Consider the following 26673-nt stretch of genomic DNA (forward strand, 5'->3'; position numbering starts at 1 on the left):
CCGTGAAGCAGTAGTGCTAATTACTGCATCACCGTGCCGCCTCGGCCTCTGCACGGTAGCACAATGGTTGGCACTGTTGATTCCCAGCACCAGGGACCCGGGTTCGATTCCCGACTTGGGTCACTGTGCGGAGTCTGCGCATCCTCCCCGTGTCTGCGTGGGTTTCCTCCGGGTGCTCCGGTTTCCTCCCACAAGTCCCAAAAGACGTGCTTGTTAGGTGAATTGGACATTCTGAATCCTCCCTCAGTGTACCTGAACAGGTGCCGGAATGTGGCGGAGGGGATTTTCACAGTAACTTCATTGCAGTGTTAGAACATAGAACAGTACAGCACAGAACAGGCCCTTTGGCCCTCGATGTTGTGCCGAGCCATGATCACCCTACTCAAACCCACGTATCCACCCTATACCCGTAACCCAACAACCCCCCCCCTTAACCTTACTTTTTAGGACACTACGGGCAATTTAGCATGGCCAATCCACCTAACCCGCACATCTTTGGACTGTGGGAGGAAACCGGAGCACCCGGAGGAAACCCACGCACACATGGGGAGGACGTGCAGACTCCGCACAGACAGTGACCCAGCCGGGAATCGAACCTGGGACCCTGGAGCTGTGAAGCATTTATGCTAACCACCATGCTACCATGCTGCCTTTAATGTAAGTCTACTTGTGACACTAATGAAGATTATCATTATTATTATATAAGCACTGCTCACACCCCCTCCAGTTGTTTCTTGGGTGGAACCTTCATTTGTATTCAATTTGAGACCATAGTGAGCCTTGCACAGGGTCCGGATATCTGGTTGATGAAAGCTCGTACTTCAGCACGCTACACACATGAGGCACAAAGCAGGCCCCAGGCCTATCCACCTGGCAGAGGGATCAGTGTTTGCATGGGCATCGACACTTTCAGTGCCTGCCTTAATAACCGGAGAGTGATACAAGTGCATGATGAAGAGCGACAGCAAAACTGGAAGTGAAGATTCACAGTGGGTGATGGTAAAATGGGTTTGATGAGATAAAATAAAAATGGTGAGTGAGGATTAGGCAAACCTCCACTTTTAAGTAGAAATCTTTCAATACCTGGGTGGAGTTTCCATTCACAAATGTCGAAGGAGATTAAAAATGTGACAAGATGAAAGCATTTATTTTCTGATATCCTAGTGGGGAAGGTGAAGCAGATAATTATGATATCAAGTTCGAGGAAGGAGAGAATCTGGCTGTGGATGGAATATGGATTGAGACTGAGAAATTCTGAAACTCGAAATGAAATGTAACTTATGAATCTCAGCATGGTGTCAGCCACATCGTTACGTTTCTTTCTAAAATGGAAATGCCCTGTTTCAGTTAATGCATCAGGACAGTGACAATGAAGACTCTTTTTGATCTGTACTGGACCTTCCAAGTCTTACTCCTTTCATCTCTTCAAAGGTAGACGGGATTGATGAAAGGGGAGCTCATTGTTAGGTCAATAAAATCCGCTGCTCCACTATAGGGTAAAGCATTCAGGCAAAGCTGGGAAAGTAGCGAAACGGACCATCATTTTCAAAAGACAAAGGAAGAAATTTTCCGACCAGGGGTTCCCCATCAATGGAAGATACGGCCAATGGGAAAACCTGTTGATAGCGGCTGAGATCTTCCAGTCCCACCAAATGAATAAACGACTGAGGGCGCAATCTAAAGGCCACTCATGAGATTTATCCAGCTCGTAACGTCGTGCGAGATCAAACGGGTTCTCCCACATGGCCGGGACCCAGATTTGCATGTTCAAATGAGTAGTTAGCGTCACTTGAAAATGTTTAAGCCGGATCTACCCGGTGCCCGGGATCGAATCCCCTCACCTTGAAGACCCCATCTCCACAAATGTGGACCAGGCAGAATGGGAGGAGGGGTCTCCGAGGTAATCGAAGGCCCCTTGGTGGCCAGCCTCCGGGCAGGGTGGTACTCTGGCTCTGCTGATGCCAACCAGGCACCTTGGCACTGACAGCCTGGCACCCTGTCAGTGCCACCCAGGAACCCTGGCAGTGCCACTTGTGTGCCAACCTGGCAGGGCAAGAGTGCCCTGGAGGCACTATAAAACTGGCAGGGGTGGTGCCAGGCTGGTAGTGCCCAGGTGCCCGGGTGGCATCATGATCAAGCTGGGGATCGGGCATGGGATGCCCCTTCCCTTATGAGATGGAAGGAGGGGCTTGAGGACCCCCTAATTGGTACATTGGAGCGTTGGGATGGGCATCCAGGGGTCGTGTTGGGAGATTGAGAGATTGGGGTGCCATTTTAAAATGGGGCCCCCAAACTCTTCCTGCACTGGCGAGCAGAGCTTCTCAGTGCAGGAAATTAAGGTATGGGCGGTCTCGGTGGGGCCTTCCTCGCCAAGGCACAAAAAAAACAGAGTCCCGTTTAATAGTGGGGTCGTTCCAGGTGCTGCATGCGCTGGGAAACACTCTGCTAAACGTGCTCGACATGGGACTCTTGTTTTTTTTTCCCCATTAAATTGCGCCCTGAATATATTCAAGCATTGTTGAGTGTTTGCTGCAAGCTGATTCAATAATAAGTTTCAAAAGGAAATTGGATAAATACTTGAAGGAGAACACTTTGCATGGTCACGAGGAAAGGAACTAATTGGCAGCTCCTTGAAAGAGCTAGCATAGATGCAAAGGATCAAATGGTATCTTTCTGTGCTGTGTCATCCTGTGATTCTGATTGCACAATCAACTGCATTACACCTATTCAATAAATAGCTCACAGACCAGGCAATATGCCAATGACAGAATAGAAAGCTCACCACATTCTATTCTGTATGACTTTGGACAGAAGGATTTAAAAACTTGCTTCAGTCAATTGCATCTCTGAGCAAGGTTTATTGTTTCCACAGTGGCGCTAACCACATCAAGAACAGACACAAATAACTCCAGGAGATGTCTATCCTTGGATGGATTTTCTTTCTGCCAAAATCTCAAATGAGACATCAATTAAGTCAAAAGGAGCACACCAGTTAGGACTACTGTTACTGTGGAATAGGTAAATCCAATTAGTCTGGTTAAACCACCATTGGAGAAATATTGTCAGAAAGGTGTCAACACCTGGATAATCAGATTCGACCTTAAAATGTACAACAGCTGACTCACAAGTGACAGCTATAACCTGACATTAACGTGACATATAATCAGGGCCTGATTTGGCACAGAGGGCTAAATCGCTGGCTTTTAAAGCAGACCCAGACAGGCCAGCAGTGTAGATTCGATTCCCGTATCAACCTCCCTGAACAGGTGCTGGAATGTGGAACCTAGGGGCTTTTCACAGCAATTTCATTTGAAGCCTACTTGTAACAATAAGCGAATTTCATTTCACATTATTCTGCTCGTATTAACTTGCAGCTCTGATAATTTAGCTTTCAACCTGCATGTCCATGGACAAAACAATTTGTATCATGCATGTACAAGAATGCGTCAAGAAGGTACATACGAAAGACTGCAAACCAATGGTTTGCAAACCAATGGTTTGTCGGAAATCTATTCTGAAAATAATATTTTATGCCCGTGCATACTGATTTTAATAATTTTTTTTATTAGTGTCACAAGTAGGCTTAGATTAAGAACCGCAATGAAGTTACTGTGAAAATCCCCTAGTCATCACACCCTGGCGCCTGTTCGGGTACACTGAGGGAGAATTCAGAATGTCCAATTCACCGGACAGGCACGGCTTTCGGGACTTGTGGGAGGAAACCGGAACACCCGGAGGAAACCCACGCAGACACGGGGAGAACGTGCAGACTCTGCACAGACAGTGACCCAAGCGGAAATCAAACCAAGGACCCTGGTGTTGTGAAGCAAGTGTTAACCACTGTGTTACCGTGCGATGAAGACGTATGGGCTTCCTCTCTTCAAAAGCATCTTCCAAACCTGCGGCTTCTACAACACAGACAAACAATGAACAGCCGGTGTATGCTGCAAACCGTACTGACTTGGGAACTGCTCCTTCATTGCGACAGCCTGGAACACTCTTGCAGCATATGTGGGTGCACCTACATCAGGTACACTGCAGCGGTTCAAGGCAGTAGCACATCATCACCTTCTCAAGGACAATTAGAGACAGCCATAAAAATGCTGGCCTCACCCCACAACCCAAAAAGATGGGCAGGGTCGGTGAATTAGCCATGCTAAATTGCCCCCTAATTGGAAAAATATAATTGGGTACTCTAAATTTATTTTTTAAAATATATCAGAAACCTTTGTCAGAAACCAAGACAGGACTGAAAAACTGACACACCAATCTGGCATCAATCTGGATACTGGGGGAACAGGGCAGGAGTTTCCCTAAATTGAACCAGATATCTCTGGGGACAGGGGACCAACTGCATTAACTTGGCACATCATGGGAGCAGCAAGTTATGTAATCACAGTTAGCCCAAATTTGAAGCAGTCGCTCTTGTTAAAAACCATGGACAATAATCTGACCATACTTTTCTGGCTTTTACCAATTGTGTTCAGGCAGAAAAAGTGTTGTTTTCGCGGTAACACCAGGAAGGAGCATGCCTTCCGTCTCCCGTTTGCATTTATTTTGACTGTGGGCACAATTTGGCTGCATCCTGCTGGAATCGGGATGGGAAATGGCCGAGGCCTCTCCCAAGATTCCCGACGGTCGTTATGCCTCGCGATATCTAACGGAGCTCCTCAACGCAGGAAATACAGCTAAGTGTGGCCTTAGCGGAGCGTTCCACATCGAGGCCCAAAACATTAAATACTAGGGTTGTTCCCGTCCAGATTGGACTCTGTTATTAGTCTGTTTGATCGTGCCCTATGTCCCTCAACCTTGAGGAGGAGGTGGTACCATGGTATTATCACTAGGCAGGTGATCCAAAGACCCTGGGCAATTCTCAGGGGACCAGGTGTTGCATCCCACCACGGCATATGCGGAAATCTGAATTTTAGGGCGGCTCGGTGGCACAATGGTTAGCACTGCTGCCTCACAGCAGAAGGGGCCTGGGTTCAATTCCGGACTCGGGAGACTGTCTGTGTGGAGTTTTCACCTTCTCCCCTGTCTATGTGGGTTTCCTCCAGCTGCTCTGGTTTCCTCCCACAGTCCTTGGCCAGGCTAAATTGCCCCTTAGTATCCAAAAGGTTTAGGTGGTGTTACTGGGGTACGGGGATAGGGTGGAGGCATGGGCTTTAGTTGGGTGCTCTTTCCAAGGGCCGGTGCAGACTCAATGGGCCGAATGACCTCCTTCTGCACAGTTGGGATCCTTTATCCTTTCTCCTCATCTTACATCCTCAACCCAACTTTCTTTTCTTGTTTTATAAATTTAGAGTACCCAATTCATCTTTTTCCATTTAAGGGGGCAATTTAACTTGGCCAATTCACCTGCCTTGCACATCTTTGGGATGTGTGGGCGAAACCCACACAGACACGGGGAAAATGTGGAAAATCCACACAGACAGTTACCCGGCGGAATCCAAACTGAGCATCAGTGAGCAGGTTATTGCTGAGCAAGTGCTGCTTGATAGCACTGCAGATAGAGATTCGGCTGATGGGGCACGATTGAATGGCCATGTTGTGCCCGAAAAGCAGCGTGCCGTGGCACAGCGTGACCAATAGAAGCCGGGAGATCCCGCTCCCAGAATCTACCCAGCTCACAACCTTTTACGCGATCTCGTGAGACGTTGCGATGTGGGCAGGATCACTTTTGGCAAATCTGCATATTAGAGCGAGACAGCAGTAATATGCAGTTTCCTAAGGTACCCGAGGCATTAGGATCTATCCCCTTCACTTTGAAGACCTTGGGGTGAGCACCATTCAGTACTGGTCTCCACAATCTCCACTAGGGTCCAGATGGAACAGCACTCGCGAGGTCCACCAGGAGATCAGAGGCCCCTAGAACCTTTCCCTCTAGGCAGGGTGACACCCTGGCATTGCTGGTGCTACCTGGGCATCCTGGCAGTGCCAGCCTGGGCAGCCTGACAGTGCCACCTGGTGGGGGGGGGGGGGGGGGGGTACCTGGTAATCAGTAACAGGTTTCCTTGCCCATGTTTGATCTGATGATCAAAGTCGATGTTGAGGACTCCCAGGCAAACCCCCTTCCTGTTATGATGCTTAAGCCAATGCTGCCACGTGTCCGTTCAGTTTTATTGTTGGGCTTGCCAGGCCATTTCAGAGTCGGCCACATTGCTGTGGGATGGGTCTCAGTCACATGTAGGCCATATCAATTCTTGAACGAGATGGGTTTTTACAACGATGGTTTCATGGTCATCATAAGTTCAGATTTTTAATTAATTGAATTTAAATACCACGGTGGGATTTGAAGCAGGTGTCTCTGGATTACTCATCCAGTGATGATACCCCAGCATCACCACCTCCCCCCCCCCCCCCCCCCCCCCACCCCGCCCCACCCTGTTGGAATGCAAAACTTTGTAATTCTTGTTGCCGATTTTTAAGTTACATCCGAATCTCAACATGCAAGCTTCAAATCTCGAACGAGTGCAGACCTTGCAAATAGAATTTTTGTCAAGCCACTATTTGAATGGGCTTGCGATGTCGAATTCCTCTGTGTTCAGCATCTTTGCTTCTTACCGTAGTTGAACTGGCTATTTGTCTTCTCACAGTTAATAATGTTGAAACGATATGGGATCCCAGCTCTCATGCCACAGATCTTAAAGTAGAACCACTGGTGCTGAAGGTCAGTGTTGATGTCGGCATTCATAATCAAATCATATTCATATCTGGAGAGGAATAGGAAATCAGAACATAATACTGAGCAGGAGAAGGCCAGTCTGTGGCATGAGCCTCCCTTGCCATTTAATAAGATCATGCTTGTTCCTCTACCAGACCTCCACTTTCCTGTCTAATCCCCATGTCTCTTGAATTCAATAATCTACTGATCTCTGCCTTGATTACACTCAATAACTGAACATCCATAACTTTCTGGGGTAACAAATTTCAAAGATTCATAACCCTCTAAGCGATTAAGTTTTTCCTCAACTAAGTCTGAAATAGCCAATATGATGGCTACTCTGAAATGGCCACTCGCATTTTCTGAGAATGTGCGCCCCGTTTCCAGACACTCCAATCAAGGGAATCAGCCCCTCAGGGTGGAATCTTCCATTCCGAGGTATAAGCTGGCAGGCGGGAGGGCATGAGAGAGTGATTCCGGTCCGGTGGTGGGACAGCTCCATCTCCTCTCTACCAGTGTCCCCATTACCTCCAGCAGGCCCAGGAAGATGCGTCTGCACCGGGGAGACTCAGTAGGCCGGAGTCAGCTAGGCCTCAGGCCATGCGAGGTTACCCGCCAAGGTCATCGCCGTCAACAGGGCTGCCTCCACTTCAGCTGTGGATGTCGCATGGTGCATTTAGATTTTCTGTATTCCCATGATTCTGCTAGTTACTGCAATGTTCGCAGGGAAATCTGTTGCACTTTGTTCCCCATCAGATTCCGAAAATGTCATTCCACCGATACACCATTTATAGTCTCTCATCATCGGTAATGTCATCATTGAATATCCTAACTTGAATATGATTCGGCCTTGACCATCACTTGTTACTGTGCAGCTTCAGTACACACCATGCAACCCGGCACGTGCTGAGCACCCTTAGAATGCTGCTTTTGAAGCTGAGTCATTGCATATCCTGCTGGTGTCCTGCTGTGATTTGTGAGGATGATGCAAAGAGGTCTCGAGGTGAGCTAGCCAGTGAATGAGTGGCCATGTGGCAGACAAAGTGAGAGGGTCAAAAACATGAGGCTCACATCAGGCTGTGGTCTGAGGAATAGGAAACAAGAGTCTTTCCTAGATGTTGGGACGATGAGAAGTGCGGACGGCCATACGGACCTACCTGGCCTTGCTCAAAAGTAATTGTGAGCTAAAATGAAGGTGCAGGTGGTACGTAAAGTGCCTTTGATCGTAAGAGGTCCGTTGATCATCCTCCCATCAAGAGATTACAACCAACGTTCACCAGACTCATTCTGTGGGATTGTCCTGTGAGGTTAGAGTGTACTCTCAAAAGTGTAGAGGATTGAGAGGCTATGTATCTGAAGCATTTAGACTTTTTCCAGACTTCCGCAGGGTGGTTACAGGGCGGATGTTTTCCATGGCTCGGTGTCCAGAACAAGGGAAGATGGGGCGCGATTCTCCGCTCCCCACGCCGGGTGGGAGAATCGCGGGAGGGCCGGGCGAATTACGACACGCCGCCCTAGCACCCCCCGCGATTCTCCCACCCCCCTAAAATGGCGTGTCGCAGAATCGCCGCTCGCCGTTTTTCACGGCGACCGGTGATTCTCCGGCCCGAATGGGCCGAGCGGCCTACCGTTCCCGACCTGTTCACGCCGGCGCCAACCACACCTGGTCACTGCCAGCGTGAACATACCGTAAGTTTGGGGCCTGTGGGGGGTGGAGAGGGGATCGAGCACCACGGCCGTGCTCGGGGGAGGGGGGGGGGGGGGAACACTGACCCGTGATCGGTGCCCACCGATCGTCGGGCCGGCGTATCCAAGAGATGCACTCTTTCCCCTCCACCGCCCCGCAAGATCAAGCCGCCACGTCTTGTGGGGCAGCGGAGGGGAAGGCGGCAACTGCGCATGCGTGGGTTGGAGCCGGCCAACCTGCGCATGCGCGGCTGACGTCATTTTGGCGCCGCCGTCGCGTCATTCTCGGCGCGCCGCTTTGACGCAAGCGTCAAGGCCCGGCGGCCGAGTTTCTCGAAATGCCGCTCCTAGTCTCCCGGGGGGGGGGGGGGGAGAATTGGGGGCGAGGAACGTCCTCCGACGCCGTCGTGAAACTCGGCCGAGTTCACGATGGCTTTCCCGATGCCGCGCGGCATCGGAGAATCGCGCCATGGTTTCAGAGTAAGAGGCCAGAAGGTGGTGACTGTATGGATGTCTCCATACCACTGAGCTTTGAAGGCCCTGTCATTGCATTTGCTCAACTAGTAGATCAATTGTAGCGAAGGACTAGGGATCCTCAAGAGTATAAATCGACAAAGGATTTACTGCAGCCTCCAACCTAGCTGGGATCTCGATGTATGAGACCCATGAGTCAGAGAACAAATCTGGTCCTGTGTGAGCTCCACCACAGAGAGGGGAACACAACTGAGCATGGTTCCCATCTAGTTACCTCAAGATTATCAGGACGTCCCAGTGGTCGGCCAGTTGTGCTCACCATTAACTCCATCCACTTCAAAGGAACACACATTCAGAACTTTAAAAATGGTGTGCATCACATTTCAGACCCACTCTCCCCTCATTATCCACTAACTTCCCCATCACCTTTGGCACACAATTCCTCTCCCTTCTTTTCCCCTTTAATCTCTGCCTGTTCCCCTGTTTCCTATAAACATCACCTCCCACAGGCCTTCTCCTCCCTCTGGGCCTACACCCATTACTGCTCCATGCCTTACCCCTCCCATTATCCACACCATATTTATTTTGATCCCTTGACCCAACCACCATCCCTCCTCCTAACCCCCCCCCTCCCCCCCTCCAAATGAGACCATCCGCTACACAACCATGACCCTGGGCCTGCCACCCAACCATATTCCACTCAACCTCTCACTATGACTGTTCCTCCAGGACCCAGTACCCTCAGTTCAACCCCAGGGCCCCACCATTGTCAGCACCATCCCTGCCCTTTAGGAACATCTCCCTCCCACTATCCATGGCCAGAAAGTCCCTCCCTCACCCAGCCAAAAGGCCCCACACCTAACATGCAAGGATCATTCCTTCCCTCCCACAAATCTGCGTCCTTGCAGTCTCTCCCTGCCCCGGACAGTGTGCTACCCTGCCTGGCTCCTTCCCTGCCCCCAGGCAGTCCAATTTCCTACCACAGAAACTCTCCCACCCTGCCTCGCTGACCCTTGCACCTTTCCCCACCAATGTCACCCTCATCTGCTGACCCTGCCTCTTGTCCAGCCTTCTTGACCCTTGCCAAGTAGACGCCATCCTCCTTCCTTGATAACTCTCCGTGCTCCTTGGACAACCAACACCCGAACTCCATCAAAGCCTGCCATAGAAGAATAATCCTGAAGAAGGCAAAGTCGGGGCTACTTGCTGCAAAGTCCAGGTAGATGGCTAACAGACCTGGGGCACATCACTTATATGTAGTCATGAATCTGACCACATACCCTCCATACTTGTGAAGAACTTAATTCAAGCAAGCTGGCATGTGTATTGAGCATGCAAGACTTCCAAAATCAAGCAAAATGGCTTCCGGTGTTTGGTTCGAGAACTTCAACCTGCCTTTAAAGTTCTAAGAACGTAATTGTAACAGTTTATCAGTAAGCTGAACTTTGGCCTCCTGTGCAATTAATTTACCACTCCCACCATTTCACCCCACTCCAAGCGGGTCCGGAATATTCCGCCTCAAGCATCAAATGGCATACAATTGACATTTATTAAACACTGGAAATATTGCTACTCCACTGCACTAACTCTAGCATGAACAGAGAGTAGGATAGAAAAGTAAATTACTACGGATGCTGGAATCTGAAAAAAACGGGAAATGTCGGAAAAGCTCAGCAGGTTTGACAGCCTCTGTGGAGAGAGAACGGAGCTAATGTTCTGAGTCTGGATGACTCTTTGGATGAGTCATCCAGACAGGAACCGTCACCTATGATCTCTCTCCATAGGAGCAGTAACAGTATGGCCATTCTGCCTTCTTACTAAACATTCACACAGACTAGGCCTATGCATGAAGAACACCCTTTCATTCCTTCACGTTGTTGTATTTATATTATGATGGCCAATTATGAAACATTTAGAACACGATCTGTAGAAAGTAGAAAGAAAGACACGCATTGATCTCGCACTTTTCGTGACCCAGGACAAAGCAACCCATTTGATCGGCACCCCATCCACCACCTTAAACATGGACTCCCTTCACTACTGATGCACAGTGGCAGCTGCATCTACCATCTACAAGATGCATGGTACCAACTCACCAAAGCTTCTTTGATAGCACTTTCCAATCCATGATATCCACCACCGAGAAGGACAAGGGCAGCCGATACATATGAACACTGCCGTTCCTTCACTATCACTGGATCAAAATCCTGGAACTCCCTCCCTAACAGCACTGTGGGTGTTCCTACACAACATGGGCTGCAGCGGATCAAGAGGGCTGCTCATTCTCAAGGGTGATTAGGGATGGGTAATAAATGCTGACCCAGCCAGTGACACCCAAATCCCATTGAACAAATACATTTTTTAAAAGACTGAATGTCTCAAAAGAACTTTATGGCCAATGAAATACTTACAAATGGTAATCTCTGCTCTCTTGTGGGATATGAAGCAACCAATCACACACAGCAAACTTCCACAAACAGAAAGGTGATAGTGGCCAGATCATCTGTTTATTTGTGCTGTTGGTTAAGGGATAAATTGGCCAGAACACCAGGGATAACTCCCCTCCTCTTCTTTGAAATCATGCCAGGGCATCTTTTACATCCAGCTGTGCAAGCAAACGAGGCCTTGGTTCCACATATAATCCAAAAGCCAGCATTTCACAGAGTGCAGAACTCCATTGGTGTGTCAGCCTTAATTCCTGTGCTCAATTCCAGGAGTGGGACTTGAACCCAGAACCTTGTGACTCAGCAGTGACATTGCCACCAACTGAACCACAGCTGCCACTGTTTAGTAGTAAATAATTTCCCCCTGAGAAAATGATGCTTTTCCAATGCCAAAGATTTCTGCTGTTGTGATATGCCTTCAAGTGATATCAGCATGACATCACTAGAAGGGAAGTGTATCACGTGATTCTGTCTTTGTTTTATTTCAGTAGGGCACACACACACACTGCTGTGGCTGGAAGCAATGGTGGCATAGTAGTGATGTCAGTGGGCTGTTAATCCAGATGCCCAGACTAATGACTCGGTGGCAAGGGTTCAAATCTCCCCATAGCAACTGTTGGAATCGAAATTCCATCAACATTGAAACCTTCCATGCCCAGCAGGATTGAGATGTGTTATCGATCCCTTCAATCACATTGAGCTTTGATGTTTTAAGTTTCATTTGATATTCTGTTTACTCTGATGAAGTATCCCTTTCAGGAACCACATTTTTAATTCAGCCCGCAGTTTGTTAATTTGGTTGACAAAAACAAGCCCAAGGCTCTGATGCCTTCAGGCTTCACACCTGTGTAAAATGCAAAGGGCAGCAGTCCGGTCTCCCCTTGAGAGCTGACTGCTGGTGATTTAACCGGAGATTCACCACACCTCAGGCAACGTCGGGAAGGCACACACTTCATGAATAACCTCAATCGGTACAGGAATTGAACCCGCGCTGTTGCCGTCTCCCATACCTTGAAGCAGCCATTCAGCCAACTGAGCTAATCGACCCCTATACCTATTTCTGACTGTTCACTTGTGCCTCGTCTTAATAAATGAACTCACAACATGCTTGCCCACTCCTTGGTGAGCAACTCCGTGGTGAGCAATGGTTGCCTGAGTTTTGACAGAGAGTCACCCAGACTCAAAACGTTAGCTCCCTTCTCTCTCCACAGATGCTGTCAGTCCTGCTGAGATTGTCCAGCGTCTTCTGTTTTTGTTTCAGATTCCAGCGTGTGCAGTAATTTTGTTTTATATTATTATAATGGTTGCCCTGTGTCTTGTACAGTAAATAAACCCAAGGTATTCGTTCAGTAAGCTTTGTGAGCTAATGGCGTTGAGCCAACTAAGCCACAGGAACCTCCAGCTTTGATTCTTGGCCTGGGTTAACCTTTGCTGACCTCAGGCAGGTCAGTGCTAAGGAACCTGCTATTGGCTTTGCTAGTTTTACTGCATATACCAGGTGGCACTACATACCGCCCACTACATTGTGCCCTGCTTTACACTTACTTGCGAACTTGAATAGCTTTCCGAAGATTGCCTGATTGAAAATTTGAGTTGAATTTCAGGGAAACATCCTCTGCTGGTGTAACCAATGGATGGCTGGAAGAAAAAAAACGTTTATTGGAATAATCCTGCAACCCAAGATAAAAATCAAGAGGACACACCCAATCAAATATAGTCAAATAGCCTATTTCAAAAATAAGTAGATGTCTCACCCAGTGTAGGAATTGTATATCCTGGTTCACCCCACTATCATGAGAGTAATGGGGATTTAAAGAACCACTCTTGCAATAAACGTGCTCATTTCACCATAAATGTTTTCCACACCTCTGCTAGTTTTCATTTATATTTTATTAATACTTTCATGGAATCTGGGCATTGCTTGTGAGGCCAGTACTTATCGCCCATCCCTAATTGCCATTGAACTGAATGCCTTGCTTGGCCATTTCAGAGGGCCAGGCCATTTCAGAGGGCCTTGCCATTTCAGAGGGCCAGGCCATTTCAGAGGGCCAGGCCATTTCAGAGGGCTAGGCCATTTCAGAGGGCCAGGCCATTTCAGAGGGCCAGGCCATTTCAGAGGGCCAGGCCATTTCAGAGGGCCAGGCCATTTCAGAGGGCTTGGCCATTTCAGAGGGCCAGGCCATTTCAGAGGGCCAGGCCATTTCAGAGGGCTAGGCCATTTCAGAGGGCCTGGCCATTTCAGAGGGCTAGGCCATTTCAGAGGGCTAGGCCATTTCTGAGGGCCACGCCATTTCAGAGGGCCAGGCCATTTCAGAGGGCCAGGCCATTTCAGAGGGCCAGGCCATTTCAGAGGGCCAGGCCATTTCAGAGGGCCTGGCCATTTCAGAGGGCCAGGCCATTTCAGAGGGCTAGGCCATTTCAGAGGGCTAGGCCATTTCAGAGGGCTAGGCCATTTCAGAGGGCCTGGCCATTTCAGAGGGCTAGGCCATTTCAGAGGGCCTGGCCATTTCAGAGGGCCAGGCCATTTCAGAGGGCCAGGCCATTTCAGAGGGCTTGGCCATTTCAGAGGGCTTGGCCATTTCAGAGGGCTAGGCCATTTCAGAGGGCTAGGCCATTTCAGAGGGCTAGGCCATTTCAGAGGGCCAGGCCATTTCAGAGGGCCAGGCCATTTCAGAAGGCCAGGCCATTTCAGAGGGCTAGGCCATTTCAGAGGGCCAGGCCATTTCAGAGGGCTAAGCCATTTCAGAGGGCTAGGCCATTTCAGAGGGCCAGGCCATTTCAGAGGGCCAGGCCATTTCAGAAGGCCAGGCCATTTCAGAGGGCTTGGCCATTTCAGAGGGCTTGGCCATTTCAGAGGGCTTGGCCATTTCAGAGGGATAGGCCATTTCAGAGGGCCTGGCCATTTCAGAGGGCTAGGCCATTTCAGAGGGCTTGGCCATTTCAGAGGGCTTGGCCATTTCAGAGGGATAGGCCATTTCAGAGGGCCTGGCCATTTCAGAGGGCTAGGCCATTTCAGAGGGCTAGGCCATTTCAGAGGGCTTGGCCATTTCAGAGGGAAGTTAAGGCTGCTGTGGCTCTGGAGTCACATGTGGGCCAGACCAGGTAAGGATGGCAGATTTCCTTCCCTGAAGGACGTTAGCGAACCAGATGGGTTTTTATGACAATTGATGATAGTCACGATCGCCATTATCGTGGCTAGCTTTCAATTCCAGATTCTATTAATTGAATTGAAATTCCACCAGCTGCCACGATTTGAACCTGTGCACCCATCCCTCACCCACCCGCTCCAACCCCCCCCCCCCCCCCCGGCCAACCCCCGCTCCGGTGTTCAGCTAAATTCCTAAGTTATCAAATTCGCGGGTGATACTTTGCAGAATCCCAAGGCATCTCTTGTGGCGCTCGCTCGGAAGTTAAGCCAACTCTCCGGTGTTTACTGAAAATTAAATTTGCGCCAGTCGCTTCACCAACTGAAGACCCCATTGACGCAAGGCAGGGTGGGGGGCGAGGTTGGTGGAGGAGGAGGGTGTTGGGTGGGCGTCACTGGGTGCCTTGTGAGTCAACACAAATACAAAATAAGACTTCAGAAACTGGGGTTATTGCCATCAGAGCCGAGGACAGTTCAGCAGCTAGCAATCTTATTCTGTTCACTTATGCTATGCTGTTTTCTGGTGTGCTGCATCAGTCAAAATGTGCCAAATTCAGAAGGTTTTGACAACCGTTTCCTGTGCAATCTGGGATTGAAATGAAGCAGCGTGCATGCAATGTAAAATGGACTGACTCACCTTCCAATATCAAAAATGACCTTATTTAGAATATCCCCAGGGTTGACGAAACGTTGAATATCTTCAAATATTTTATCCCTGGAACCAAAGGGAGGTAACAAAATTTGAAAATAATTTCAGCACAAGCCAATAAAAACTAAGGGCATAAACTCCTGGTACTGAGGCCAGGGTTGTTTATGAAAGGGCAAAGAGGATATACCTGGTGATTACAGAGCAGTCAGTTTAACATGAGTGGTGGGAAAGCTTCTGGAAGCAGTGATCCGGGAGAAAGTTAACGCCCACGTGGTGAAGCGTGGAGCAATAAAGAAGAGCCAGCATGGATATTTGTTAAGGCCGAAATCTTCCAACAGGAGGAAGAATTTGGAACTCAGCCAAAACTCCATTCACTACAGCAGGACCAGAGAATCCGGCGTAGACGGACAGAGTTCCGGCCATCAGGTTTGACTAACTTGACCGAGCTTTTTAATGAGGTAGCAGAGAGGATGGACAGGAACAGTGCAATCCACGTTGTGTATATGAACCTTCAAAAAGTTTTTGATGAAGTACCACATGGACAAGGATGGATCGACTACCCGAGCGTGCCTGTTTCTCAAGGAAACAAAGCAACTAAAAGCACGGCCAGAGTAGTCACTGGGGTATGAGTATTATTGAACTGTCTTTAACAGAAATCAAAGAATGTGGTTCAGCTGTTTTGGGCAACGTCTCACGTTTTGGGTCAGTGATATCCAGTGTAGACCACCAGAGCCAGACAGTAGGAATAGCCGACAATATAAATTCAAGTCTTTCTTTTCCCATCCATCTTATTTGCTCTTCATGGATGATGCCACTCATGTTGATGCCCTCAATCTGACTTGTTAAATCTCTCATGGTGCAGCCACTTCAATTTAGCCCATGTGGCACCAGAAACAGCTATGTGCACAGTAAAGGCTACAGGACCTGGCAACATCCCAGAAAAGGTGCTGAAGACTTGTGCTCCAGAATGACTGTTCCTACCATACCAATTCGCTTGGTGGCTGATTCACTGACAATTTGCAATATTCACTTTCATTTGCAATTTTTCAGAGAATGAAGCAGAGTCTGCATGTGGCAAGACCCAACCAACGTCCAGCATTGGGATAATAGGTGGCAAGTGACATGTGTGTCGCACAAGTGCTTTGCAATGACTATCTAAAACAAGGGAGAACCTACCCATCTTGGCATTCAATGGCATTACCATTGCCAAGAACCTTACCATTAACATTGACCAGAATTCTGTCAGAGCAGATCAGAGGCTGGATATTCAACAGGGCCTGCCTCTCCAATGTCTTTCCCCAACCAACAAGGAAGAAGTCTGGAGTGTGATGGAATACCCATCAATGCTTAGCCAAATGTCTACAAGGACCCTACCAAAACACGATAAGTGAATAACATGGTCAGCTTCACCTCAAAGGATGAACAAGACCCTTTTCGCCACTTGCATACCTAGTAATACAATGCACTGCTGTAACTTGACATGGTTGCTTTGGCCACCTGCTAAGTCCACAACTTGTACCACTCTGAAGGACAAGTTTAGCAGGTGTATTTTTACCTCCAATTTATGCTTACCTTCAGTCACTGAAGGTAAGCGTGCAGGTGCAGCAGGAGGTAAAGAAGGCTAATGGTATGTTGGCCTTCATTGCAAGAGGTTTTGAGTATAGAAGCAGGGATGTGTTGCTGCAATTGCACAGTGCTTTGGTGAGGCCACACCTGGAGTATTGTGTGCAGTTTTGGTCTCCTTCTCTGAGGAAGGATGTTCTTGCTCTCGACAGAGTGCAGCGAAGGTTTACCAGACTGACTCCAGGGATGGCGGGACTGTCATATGAGGAGAGGTTGACTAGGTTGGGATTGGATTGTTCTTGCTGGAGTTCAGGAGAATGAGGGGGCGGAATCTCGTAGAGACTTATAAAATTCTAACAAGACTAGACAGAGTAGATGCAGGGAAGATGTTACCAATGATGGGTGTGTCCAGAACCAGGGGTCACAATCTGAGGATTCAGGGTAAACCATTTCAGACAGATATAAGGAGTCATTGTTTTCACCCAAAGAATGGTGAGCCCGTGGAATTCATTATCACAGGAAGTAGTTGATGCGAACACATTGAATATAGTCAGAGGTGGCTAGATATAGCACTTGGGGCGAATGGGAACAAAGGCTATGGGGAGAAAGCAGGATTAGTTGGATGATCAGCAATGATCGTGATGCATGGCAGAGCAGGCTGGAAGGGCCAAAAGGCCTCCTCTGCTCCTATCTTCTATGTATACAATATCCTGGCTTGCCTCATCACTCCTTCATTCCCAAAATCCTGGGACTCCCCACATTGGATGGGTTGACTTTCAGTGAGGTATCTGCAACTGATGTAACATCACCCACCCCACCCACCGCAACTGCCTGGCCCTCCTATAATTGGAAGTTGTCCCGCCCACCTGAATGGGAATTTTGTTACTGAAGCAAACCCGATGCATGATCTGTCAGGTGAAGCAGCAGTGGGAAAAAATGGGCTGTGCCACTTGGGGCAGAGAAAGAAAGAGGTCACTGAATGTCATTCCAAATGGACTGTTGTGAGTAGCAGGTCAGCAGTGGCTGAGAGATGATTGAATGATATTAGAGTGTCAGAGAACTGAATAACTTAACAGCACTAAAAGAACTCAAGAAACATGCCAGCATAAAACACTTCATAATATTAATTCTTTACCTTTGATGTCCACACCACTGCCCAGCCAATGGCTCCTGATAGAGAGGCGCAGTGTGACCCCAGTAATCTGGAAACGCCAGAGTTTGGTAATCGGTGGCTGATTTCGTTTTCTCTGCCATAATGGTGTAAACATATGGATCATGGAATGGAATCATTTCTCTGCACATTTCTGACAACTTCCTCGGAGTATCGTGGGGTGTGTACTCTCTGCTGATACTCCAGCTTTGACTGAGGAGCCGAGAACTTTCTTCACCACCCACACTTGTTCCTCGGATATTCTGTGCCTCCTGTAAACGTATGTTTTTTTCTGACGAATCTGCACTGGCTCTCTGCGTATTCCATTGTGTTTCCTTCGTTTTGTGTTTTGAAGGGTTCAAAGTGCATCCACCGTTTGGTTGTTCTGGACATCGGCCTGAATCTCGGATGGGAGCACAACCGTTCTCCATCAATCGCTCACTTTCCCCTCCACTGTCAGACAAACCCCTCTGATTTGCTCCTCTGGACCTAAACGAGTTGCGTGGCATTGGGGGATCTTCTTCGATGAGGTCTTCTTGCCACTCTCTGGCCTTCTTGTGTCTCTGAGGCCCTGGAGATGTGAAGAGTGCTGAACGTGACACGTTGTCCTGACCGTTATTTTCTTCATCCCTCAAATGCTGCGGGAAACAAAATTAGGAGATGTCAAAATTATTAACATGCATCAGTGTTAGGAGAATGTCGAGGAAAAGGTTGTCGAAGTGAACTTTACTGAAGTTTTCCACAATATTCTAAATAACCAGGATAGAGATCAGATACAGCTGGAATGCCCAAATGATTTTGCATGTCAGCCAATGCCGTGCTATCTGACGGGAGATCAGATTGATAGAGGTTACGATAAAAGGAAGCAACGGTCAAATTAATGTCAGGGGGGTCAGTAGTAAGATTATGGGAGGAGCCATAGATCTGGGAGAAGCAGATTGGTCCCTGAGCTGGTGGGCTTGTGGGAGGCCAGCTTTGTCCCCGTATTCATAAAAAGTCCCCCTTGAACGTTGAAACATGTGCTCAGCTTTACTTGTGGAAAGTAAGTCAAACTGACTCTGGACCGTTAGTCTGTCTGCATATAACTCAGGTAATGGAATATTGACAGCCTATTTCTAAAATTAAATCCACCAATTCTTGTTGTTTTAATTTTCTTTGTTTGATAATATATGCATTTTAAGAAATTATGTCTCCCCAGAGAACTACCTTGAGGGTCTCCCATAATACTGATGGGGTGGTGGAATCAGATTTGTTTGTTTTAATAAGAACATCTATACTGATGGATATAGATTTACAAAAATCCTGGTCAGTTAGAAGGGTTGTGTTAAATCTCCATGGATGCCGATCATTAGCTTTGGAAGCAAGAGCCATGTCCAGGGAGTGAGGTGTGTGGTCTGATATAACTATGGCAGAATACTCTGCAGTTCTCACTGTAGGGTAAAGAGCCCTGTCAAAATGAAAACAGTTGATGCATCAGTGAACATGGTGGACATGGGAGAAGTAGGAAAAGTCCCTTGTGCCTTGGTGTAAGCATTGCCGACGGTCCACACAACCCATTTGAGTCTTAAATGTGGAAAGAGCCTTGGAAGCGCCTGAGAGGTTGACTTGAGCGATCCAGCTTTGGATCTATAACACAATTTAGGTCCCCTCTGAAAATAAGGTTGGTGGGTGTTCAGATTAGGAATGGAAGATCGAAGCGATGTGATAACTTTTGTATCGTCCCAGTTAGGGACATTGGCATTCACCAATACTTCAGGGATTTGAAGAAGTGTGCACTGACTGTTATATAAGGTCCATTAGGGTATGAGATTACATTTAAGGGTGAGAACTGTATTCTTTTGTTAATCAGAATTGCTGTGCCCCTAGCACTGCTGTTCAAGCTGGAGTGAAACACCTGGCCAACACATGCTATACGTAATCTGGGGTGATCTCTAAAGGTATGTTTCCTCAAGGAATGCAACATCATTGTTAAGGCTCTTGAGATGTGAAAACACTTTGGAAAATTTTACTGGGTCATTTAACCCCCGAGCATTCCATGTGGCTAATCTGCTCGAGAGCTCTGTACCACCCTGACAGCCTGAGTTCGTCACACGTACAGGAAGACTTTATAAAAGGGTCAGTAAATTGAATGGAAAAGAAAGCAAAGCCAAGATGATCCACTGGACAATGAAAATGGGCAAATACAAAAATGTCTATGATTAATGAGAAAACAGGAAATCCCTCCCAACCCACTCCACCCCAGAACAATCATCACACTCCCAAACCACGAGAACAATAACCAACTCGTGTGATAACAAACCTTTAACTAAATAAAACCATGAATCAGACCCGAAGATCGCCCAATATGAACAAGGTGAGCAGCAAATATTCCGTCTTATATGACATCCGTTGACGAACCAACCTTGTTAATGGGGCATAATCCCGACATCTGAACGATGTCAGATAATACATCATTGGATAGTTGTTTGTTTTAACCGCGTAGTAAGAGCTCTCGTGTAAACAATCAGTCGAACATGCCCTTCATTTTGAGTATATGAAATGGCCTATACAGGTTCAAATGCATGCGGCAGGATTCTCTGTTCCTGAGACTAAGTGGTGATGCCGGGGCAGGATTCGTCGAGTTCCATGACAGTAAAACTGGCATTGCACCTGGACCGATTCAGTGGCCATTGAGGAGCTAGCACCAGCACCACATAGAATCCAATCGACTCCAATGAAAAACGGTGCCGGACTGGCGATTGACACTCAGGAGGCCGACAAGCTGCAGCCGCAAATACACACTCCACTCCCCACACACACAATCCCAGCCAACAAGATGGCATTGGTTGCGCTGGCGCACACCCATAGGACTGATGGGTTGGCTGCAGCCAGAGGACACCTAGGGGGGTGGCCTGCGGGACACCTATACGACCCATGGCCCTGACATCACACTGGGTAGTCAGCGGCGTGCGCTGCAGCATGGCTGCCATGGCAATGCCCATCCACAGACCCCACAGCCCACCTCCTGGCCACCCCCCCCGCTACTCCCCCCGGCCCTGGCAGAAGCCCCCCCCGCCGGCCAGCGGCACAACTATCAGCAAACTATGGCATTGTTGGCACTTTCCATACCCCCTCTCTCTCCCTCAGCAGCCACAGCCCTGATCGTTTCACGATTTTTAAAAGCAGTAGTGAACCATGCTGTCGGGAACTCGGCCCATTGGAGGCAGAGAATCACAGAGGCGCTGGAGAATACCGGGTCGGGCCCACTAATGATGTGCCAGTGGCATTTACTGTACGTACATTCTGGAACGCATGAACGCTGCTGTCGAGGCAACGGAGAATTTTGATTTGGCGTGAAATCAGCGATTATGGCGTCGGAACCAATTCTTTACCCAATCACGTTTCCTGAATCAGGCGTCAGCAGACGGAGAATCCTGGCCATGATACCCAAAAACAACACCACAAAGTTAGTAAGCCCATCAAGGAGTGAGCATGTGCCATTGAAGGAAAGAGTGTGCCGCGTCTGGTGCATCAAATAAGTGATCTTGACCATTAAATGTGATGCAGAGACGGGCAGGGTGAATCAGCTCGAACCAATTCCTTTCCTGTACAGCCTGGACTTGATATTGTTGAATGCCGCACACCTCCGTGCTAGGTCTGCACTGATGTCTTGCTAGATCCTGACTGAGTGGCAGTGGTGAGTAACATGCCGGTGCTCCTTTGTCAACCAAAAAAATAAGCTCCTTGGACCCAACCTACCGGCTGCAACATGGCCGGTAGATCCTTGGTTAAGCCTCTTGCAGGCTTCCTGACAGCCACGATGCCTCACGGGATCTACCCAAGTTCCATGCGGCATCAGGATCAGGAACCCACCCACAATGGGGGGGGGGGGATCAAGTCGCGCTAGCGTAAGTAGGCCTTAAACCTACTTAAGGTCTACTTACCCAGTATCCACCAGCCTCCCAGGTTCTACCGGCCTTTCCAGGGAGGTAGCAACCAGGCAATGTTCAGTACTGGTCCACACAAATATGGACCAGGCAGAACGGCACCCAGGACCCCCCCCCCCCCCCCCACCAAGACCATTGGAGGCCCCTTGGTTGCCAAAGATAATGCAGAGTGACCCCCTGGCCTGCCCCCAGAATGTGGGCAACTAGACACTGCCAGGCTGGAACTGCCAACTGCCCAGGTGGCACTGTCAAGTTGTCAGGAGCACAGCCAGGGTACGAGGGTGGCAGTACAAGGGAGCCCAGTTGCCAGGGTGGCACTGCCAAGGGTCAGGGCCCATGGAGGGCCATGCCCATGAAGGAAGGTTGGAGGGGTGTATGAAGGGTAGGCGGTGCAGGACAGGTAAGAAGGGGCCTCTGGGAAGTTAAGGGGTGATGATACGGGTCCTGGAAGGGGGGGCCTGGAAAGGGGCCCCCCGAGGAACCCCATAGATCGACAGGAGAAACAGTGCATGCGGTTGCCTGACATCACGCAACCTAAAGTTTCCTCACTGTTCCGCTCTCACCCCGCAGCCTTCTATCTTTCTCTAATTCCACATATTTACCTCTCTTCCCATTTGATGGGATATTATTGTTTTTCACACCAACACTTCACCTGGAAAAAAAAGCCCACACTCCAGCAATGATTAAAGAATTTCTCCTGACCTGTATATTCAGTGCAGAGTTAAATATTTACTGACAGGAAATGATAAATAATTATTTTTAACAAACCAGGGACAATTACTCTGAAGTATCTGCTGCAGAAATGTCTACGCAGTGACATAATTGTTGGTATAAGAAATTGTCAGTAAAATGTTATTGAACTTTCTTCATTTCATTTAATCTAATTAATTTTGATTAACGGACCCCACATTTGTGCGGTTTGGAATCATTATACTGCAGTATAGCGAGCATTTAATTTAAGAATAGATGTTTTTTCAGGCAACAGTGCAACTAATCAGCAAAACTACTTAAATGAATTTGACAGTATTCTCATCACAGACTCCCCCTTGGACTAATTAATTTCAAACTCAGTGACATTTTGCTCAGACAGATTCCTGCATCATTCATTAATTTAAAAAAATAAAGTTTCCAGATCTCACACTTACTCAACATTATCATTTCCAATTTGAAGAAAAGGAGCGGGGCTGCAGAACGCTGTTCAGGCAGCAATCTTTTTCCTCCCGTGGTCAAGGGGTTGGTTTAGCTCACTGGGCTAAATCGCTGGCTTTTAAAGCAGACTGTGATGAATGGTATCAGTAGCTGCTGTAACGGTACCTTACCTTTAATGCATTGGCCCTTTAAGACCGGGCTTGGAACCCTGGGGGACTCCACCTCTGGCTCCGCCCCCAGGAAACGGTACATAAGATGAGGCTCACTCGGCAGCATGTGATGAGCACACTTCTTGGCTGCTGTTCAGTTCGCAGATGATTAAAGCCTTTGAATTAGCTATCTTCTCTCCTGTGTCGTATCTCACAGACCAAGGCAGGCCAGCAGCATGGTCCAATTCCCGTACCAGCCTCCCTGGACAGGCGCCGGAATGTGGCGACTAGGGGCTTTTCACAGTAACTTCATTGAAGCCTACTCATGACAATAAGTGATTTTCATTTCATTTCATTTTCAAGTGACTCCCCCCACCACCATCACCGCTCCCCTCCACTCCCTGCTGCCCCAGTAAGGGGCGAGAGGCCATTCAGAATTCTTCACATCCAATGTCCAGCCATTCAAGTGAAAAGCAATCTTGGGATTACAAGTGTTATGCTACATTTTCTGCAAGTAGAACCTTGATATCTTCCTCGTGAGATTTCCACGGCCTCTGGTGACATTTCCAGCGCCAGTCAGACGGCGGTGCGTTGGTGCAGTCAACGGGGCAGTTCATGTCCTGCTCGCTGGAGTCAAACCGTACATCTCTTTTTCCACGGACCCGAGGGAGCAGCAAACTCAAGCCGGAGACTCCTTCCACACGGGCAGAGTTCTCCACGATGCGATTCGAGGCACATTTTTATCTGTGCTTCCTCAGCCAGCAGTGTCACGCATGCAAATCGCAAGGACTCTTATTCAGTTCATGACCACCATCACAAAAAAATGCAGCTGACATTTGCATTTCCTGGAAACACAGAAGCTGCCTTCATTTGGAGTCACTTATGACATTATTAATTTCTAACAACCAGCAATGGGCTGGGTTGCTCTTGGCTCATCAGGAATAGGTGCTGCTGCTCTATGGCATGACTCCTCTGTGCCTTCCTGACCATCCAGTGGAATACAATTATAACAATTGAATGGCCAGGGTGTCTGTTCGCCATCCAATTAGACCAAAGGATATAGGAGCAGAATGAGGCCATTCGGCCCATTGGGTCTGCTCCGCCATACAATCATGGCTGATATTTTTCTCATCCCCATTCTCCTGCCTTCTCCCCATAACCCCTGATCCCCTCATTAATCAAGAGCCTATCCATCTCTGTCTTAAAGACACTCAGTGACTTGGTCTCCACAGCCTTCTGAGGCAATGAATTCCACAGATTCACCACCCTCTGGCTGAAGAAATTCCTCCTCATCTCTGTTTTAAAAGATCGTCCCTTCGGTCTGAGGCTGTGCCCTCGGGTTCTAGTCTCTCCTACTGATGGAAATATCTTCTCCATGGTCTCTCTATCTCGGCCACTCAGTATTCTGTAAGTTTCAATGAGATCCCTCCCCCTTATCCTTCTGAACTCCATCGAGTACAGACCCAGAGTCCTCACCCTCTCGTTATAAAACAAGCCCATCATTCCTGGGATCATTCTTGTGAACCTTTTCTGGACCCCCTCCAATTAAGCATGAGAGATGGACCTGAGGCTAGAGGATCAACAGGATATGCTCCAGCCTTGAGAGATCAGCAGGCCCACTGTCAGAGGTGGTAGATGCCGTCGTAAGGAAGAAAAAGAGAGTGCCTCAAGATGGCAGTGCCCTCTGAAGACATCTTAATAAAAGGTTGAAATAAATCTGGTCACAACTGCCAGGCCACGACTGTGGAGGGAGCTCCCATCTATAGAGCCACCTGCGGCCATTTTAATACATTAGGGTCTCATGAAAAATTCCAGGGAACTTCAGGATATTGACCTGCGGCGATTTTTTAAAAAAATAATTTTATTCTCCTTTTTCACATTTTCTCCAAATTTTCATCCACCAACAATAAACAATAAGTAGTAACGAATATAATGTCAATCCCCATATCAACAACAATGATCTCTCCTCCCACCAACCCCAAAACAACTGCCGCATGTTAACATGAACAAATGACAAAAAGGCATCAGGAATCACCCATAGTCACCAGTAACACATACAGTCCCCCTCCCCACAACCCTCCCAACCCCCCACCCCAACTAATGTTCGATGTTATCCAGTTCTTGAAAGTGCAGAATGAATAACACCCATGAATTGTAGAACCCCTCCATCCTTCCCCTCAGTACAAACTTAACCTTCTCAAGAGTCAAGAATTCCAACAGGTCCCCCCGCCACGCTTGGGCAGAGAGTGGAGAGGTTACTCTCAATCCCATCAGGATCCGCCTTCGGGCGATCAACGAGGCGAAGGCTACAACATCTGCCTCCACAACCGTTTCCAACCCCGGTTGGACCGACACCCCGAATATGGCCTCCCGAGGGCCGGGTCCAGTTTCACGTGCACCACTTTGGAGGTTCCCCTAAAAACCTCCTTTTCTAATCCTCCAGCTTTGGACAGGAAATACATACCCCCCTCCCCCCCCCCCCCCCCGCAACAGTCATGCACATCTTCTACCTCAAAGAGCCGGCTCATCCCCGCCCTTTGAGGTGTGCCCTGTATACCACCTTCAGCTGTATCAGCCCCAACCTCGCGCACGAGGTGGAGGCGTTTACTCTCTGGAGCACTTTAATTGGCTTATTAGGCTATTCACCACTTCTGAACTGTCACCACCCTGAATTGGAGTGTTCCAAATTTGTTCGATGGTGGGAACAATTAAGCAAACTAGCATACCAGCCGATGATGGAAACTTGTGGCCTCGCCCACCTTGGGTCCCACCTCCTTCCGAATTCAGCCCACTTTTTCCATCACTTAACCACAGGATACACAGGATGAAACAAAGCTTGCATTCCCTTAACTAGTCAAGTGAAACCCTGCTCACCGAATCATCATTATAGCCTGCATTCGGGGGCAGCACGGTGGTGCAGTGGTTAGCACAGCTGGCTCACGGCACCGAGGGCCCAGGTTCGATCCCAGCTCTGGGTCACTGTCCATGTGGAGGTTGCACATTCTCCCCATGTCTGTGTGGGTCTCGCCCCCACAACTCAAATATGTGCAAAGTAGGCGGATTGGACATGCTAAATTGCCCCTTAATTGAAAAAAATGAATTGGGTACTCTAAAATTATTATTTTTTTTTAATTATAGGCTGCATTCGACAATAACGTAACCATTGATGGAGGCGTACGCCAAAAAGAGCAGGAGCCAAGAGGCCTCAGAAGAAATGCTGGGGAACATCCCTCAGAAACCAAGACAGGCAGAGGAGGAACCGGCAGCAGAACAATCATCAGTTAGAATAGCTACTGCCTGTCCAATACCTTTTGAAAACCACGATTAAATCAGCTTCCTCCCTCTCATGTGTCACACTCCAGATCCTAACCACTTGCTGCTTGAAAAAGTTCTTTCTCAAGTCACCTTTGCCTCTCTAGCCAATGCTGCCTTCCAAGGGCATTACAGTACTCACATCCTCCCACTGATGCCCCACTGATAGTACTATTCTCCCCAACGTTTAGGTAATGGCAGCCTCAGGAACAAAAGTAGGTTGAAGCTCCACATCCTCTGTGCCAAAAACTGAAGCTTCCCTCAATGTAATGCCCACTCAAACAGTGCTTTCCTATCGCTGTGCGCACATTTTGTATTCGCCTACTTAATCTAGTGCGCTTTCTTTCCCAGTGGAGGGTGGC

At 48.3% G+C, this 26673-nt stretch overlaps 1 protein-coding gene across 1 annotated transcript in view; it reads right to left on the bottom strand.

Annotated features, from left to right (window-relative positions):
- LOC119975190 (cytosolic carboxypeptidase 4) overlaps positions 1–26673 on the bottom strand; it is a 287106-nt gene that overhangs the window by 186007 nt on the left and 74426 nt on the right. Inside the window, exons 11-14 of the mRNA XM_038814795.1 lie at positions 17761–18413; positions 15051–15128; positions 12814–12906; positions 6565–6713 (exon numbers count right to left, since the gene is read on the bottom strand). Of these exons, the coding sequence (XP_038670723.1) occupies positions 6565–6713; positions 12814–12906; positions 15051–15128; positions 17761–18413 (973 nt within the window). The remainder of the gene's footprint in view (positions 1–6564; positions 6714–12813; positions 12907–15050; positions 15129–17760; positions 18414–26673) is intronic.

This window comes from Scyliorhinus canicula, chromosome 12 (genome assembly GCF_902713615.1).
Source record: "Scyliorhinus canicula chromosome 12, sScyCan1.1, whole genome shotgun sequence".
NCBI classification, from domain to species: Eukaryota; Metazoa; Chordata; class Chondrichthyes; order Carcharhiniformes; family Scyliorhinidae; genus Scyliorhinus; species Scyliorhinus canicula.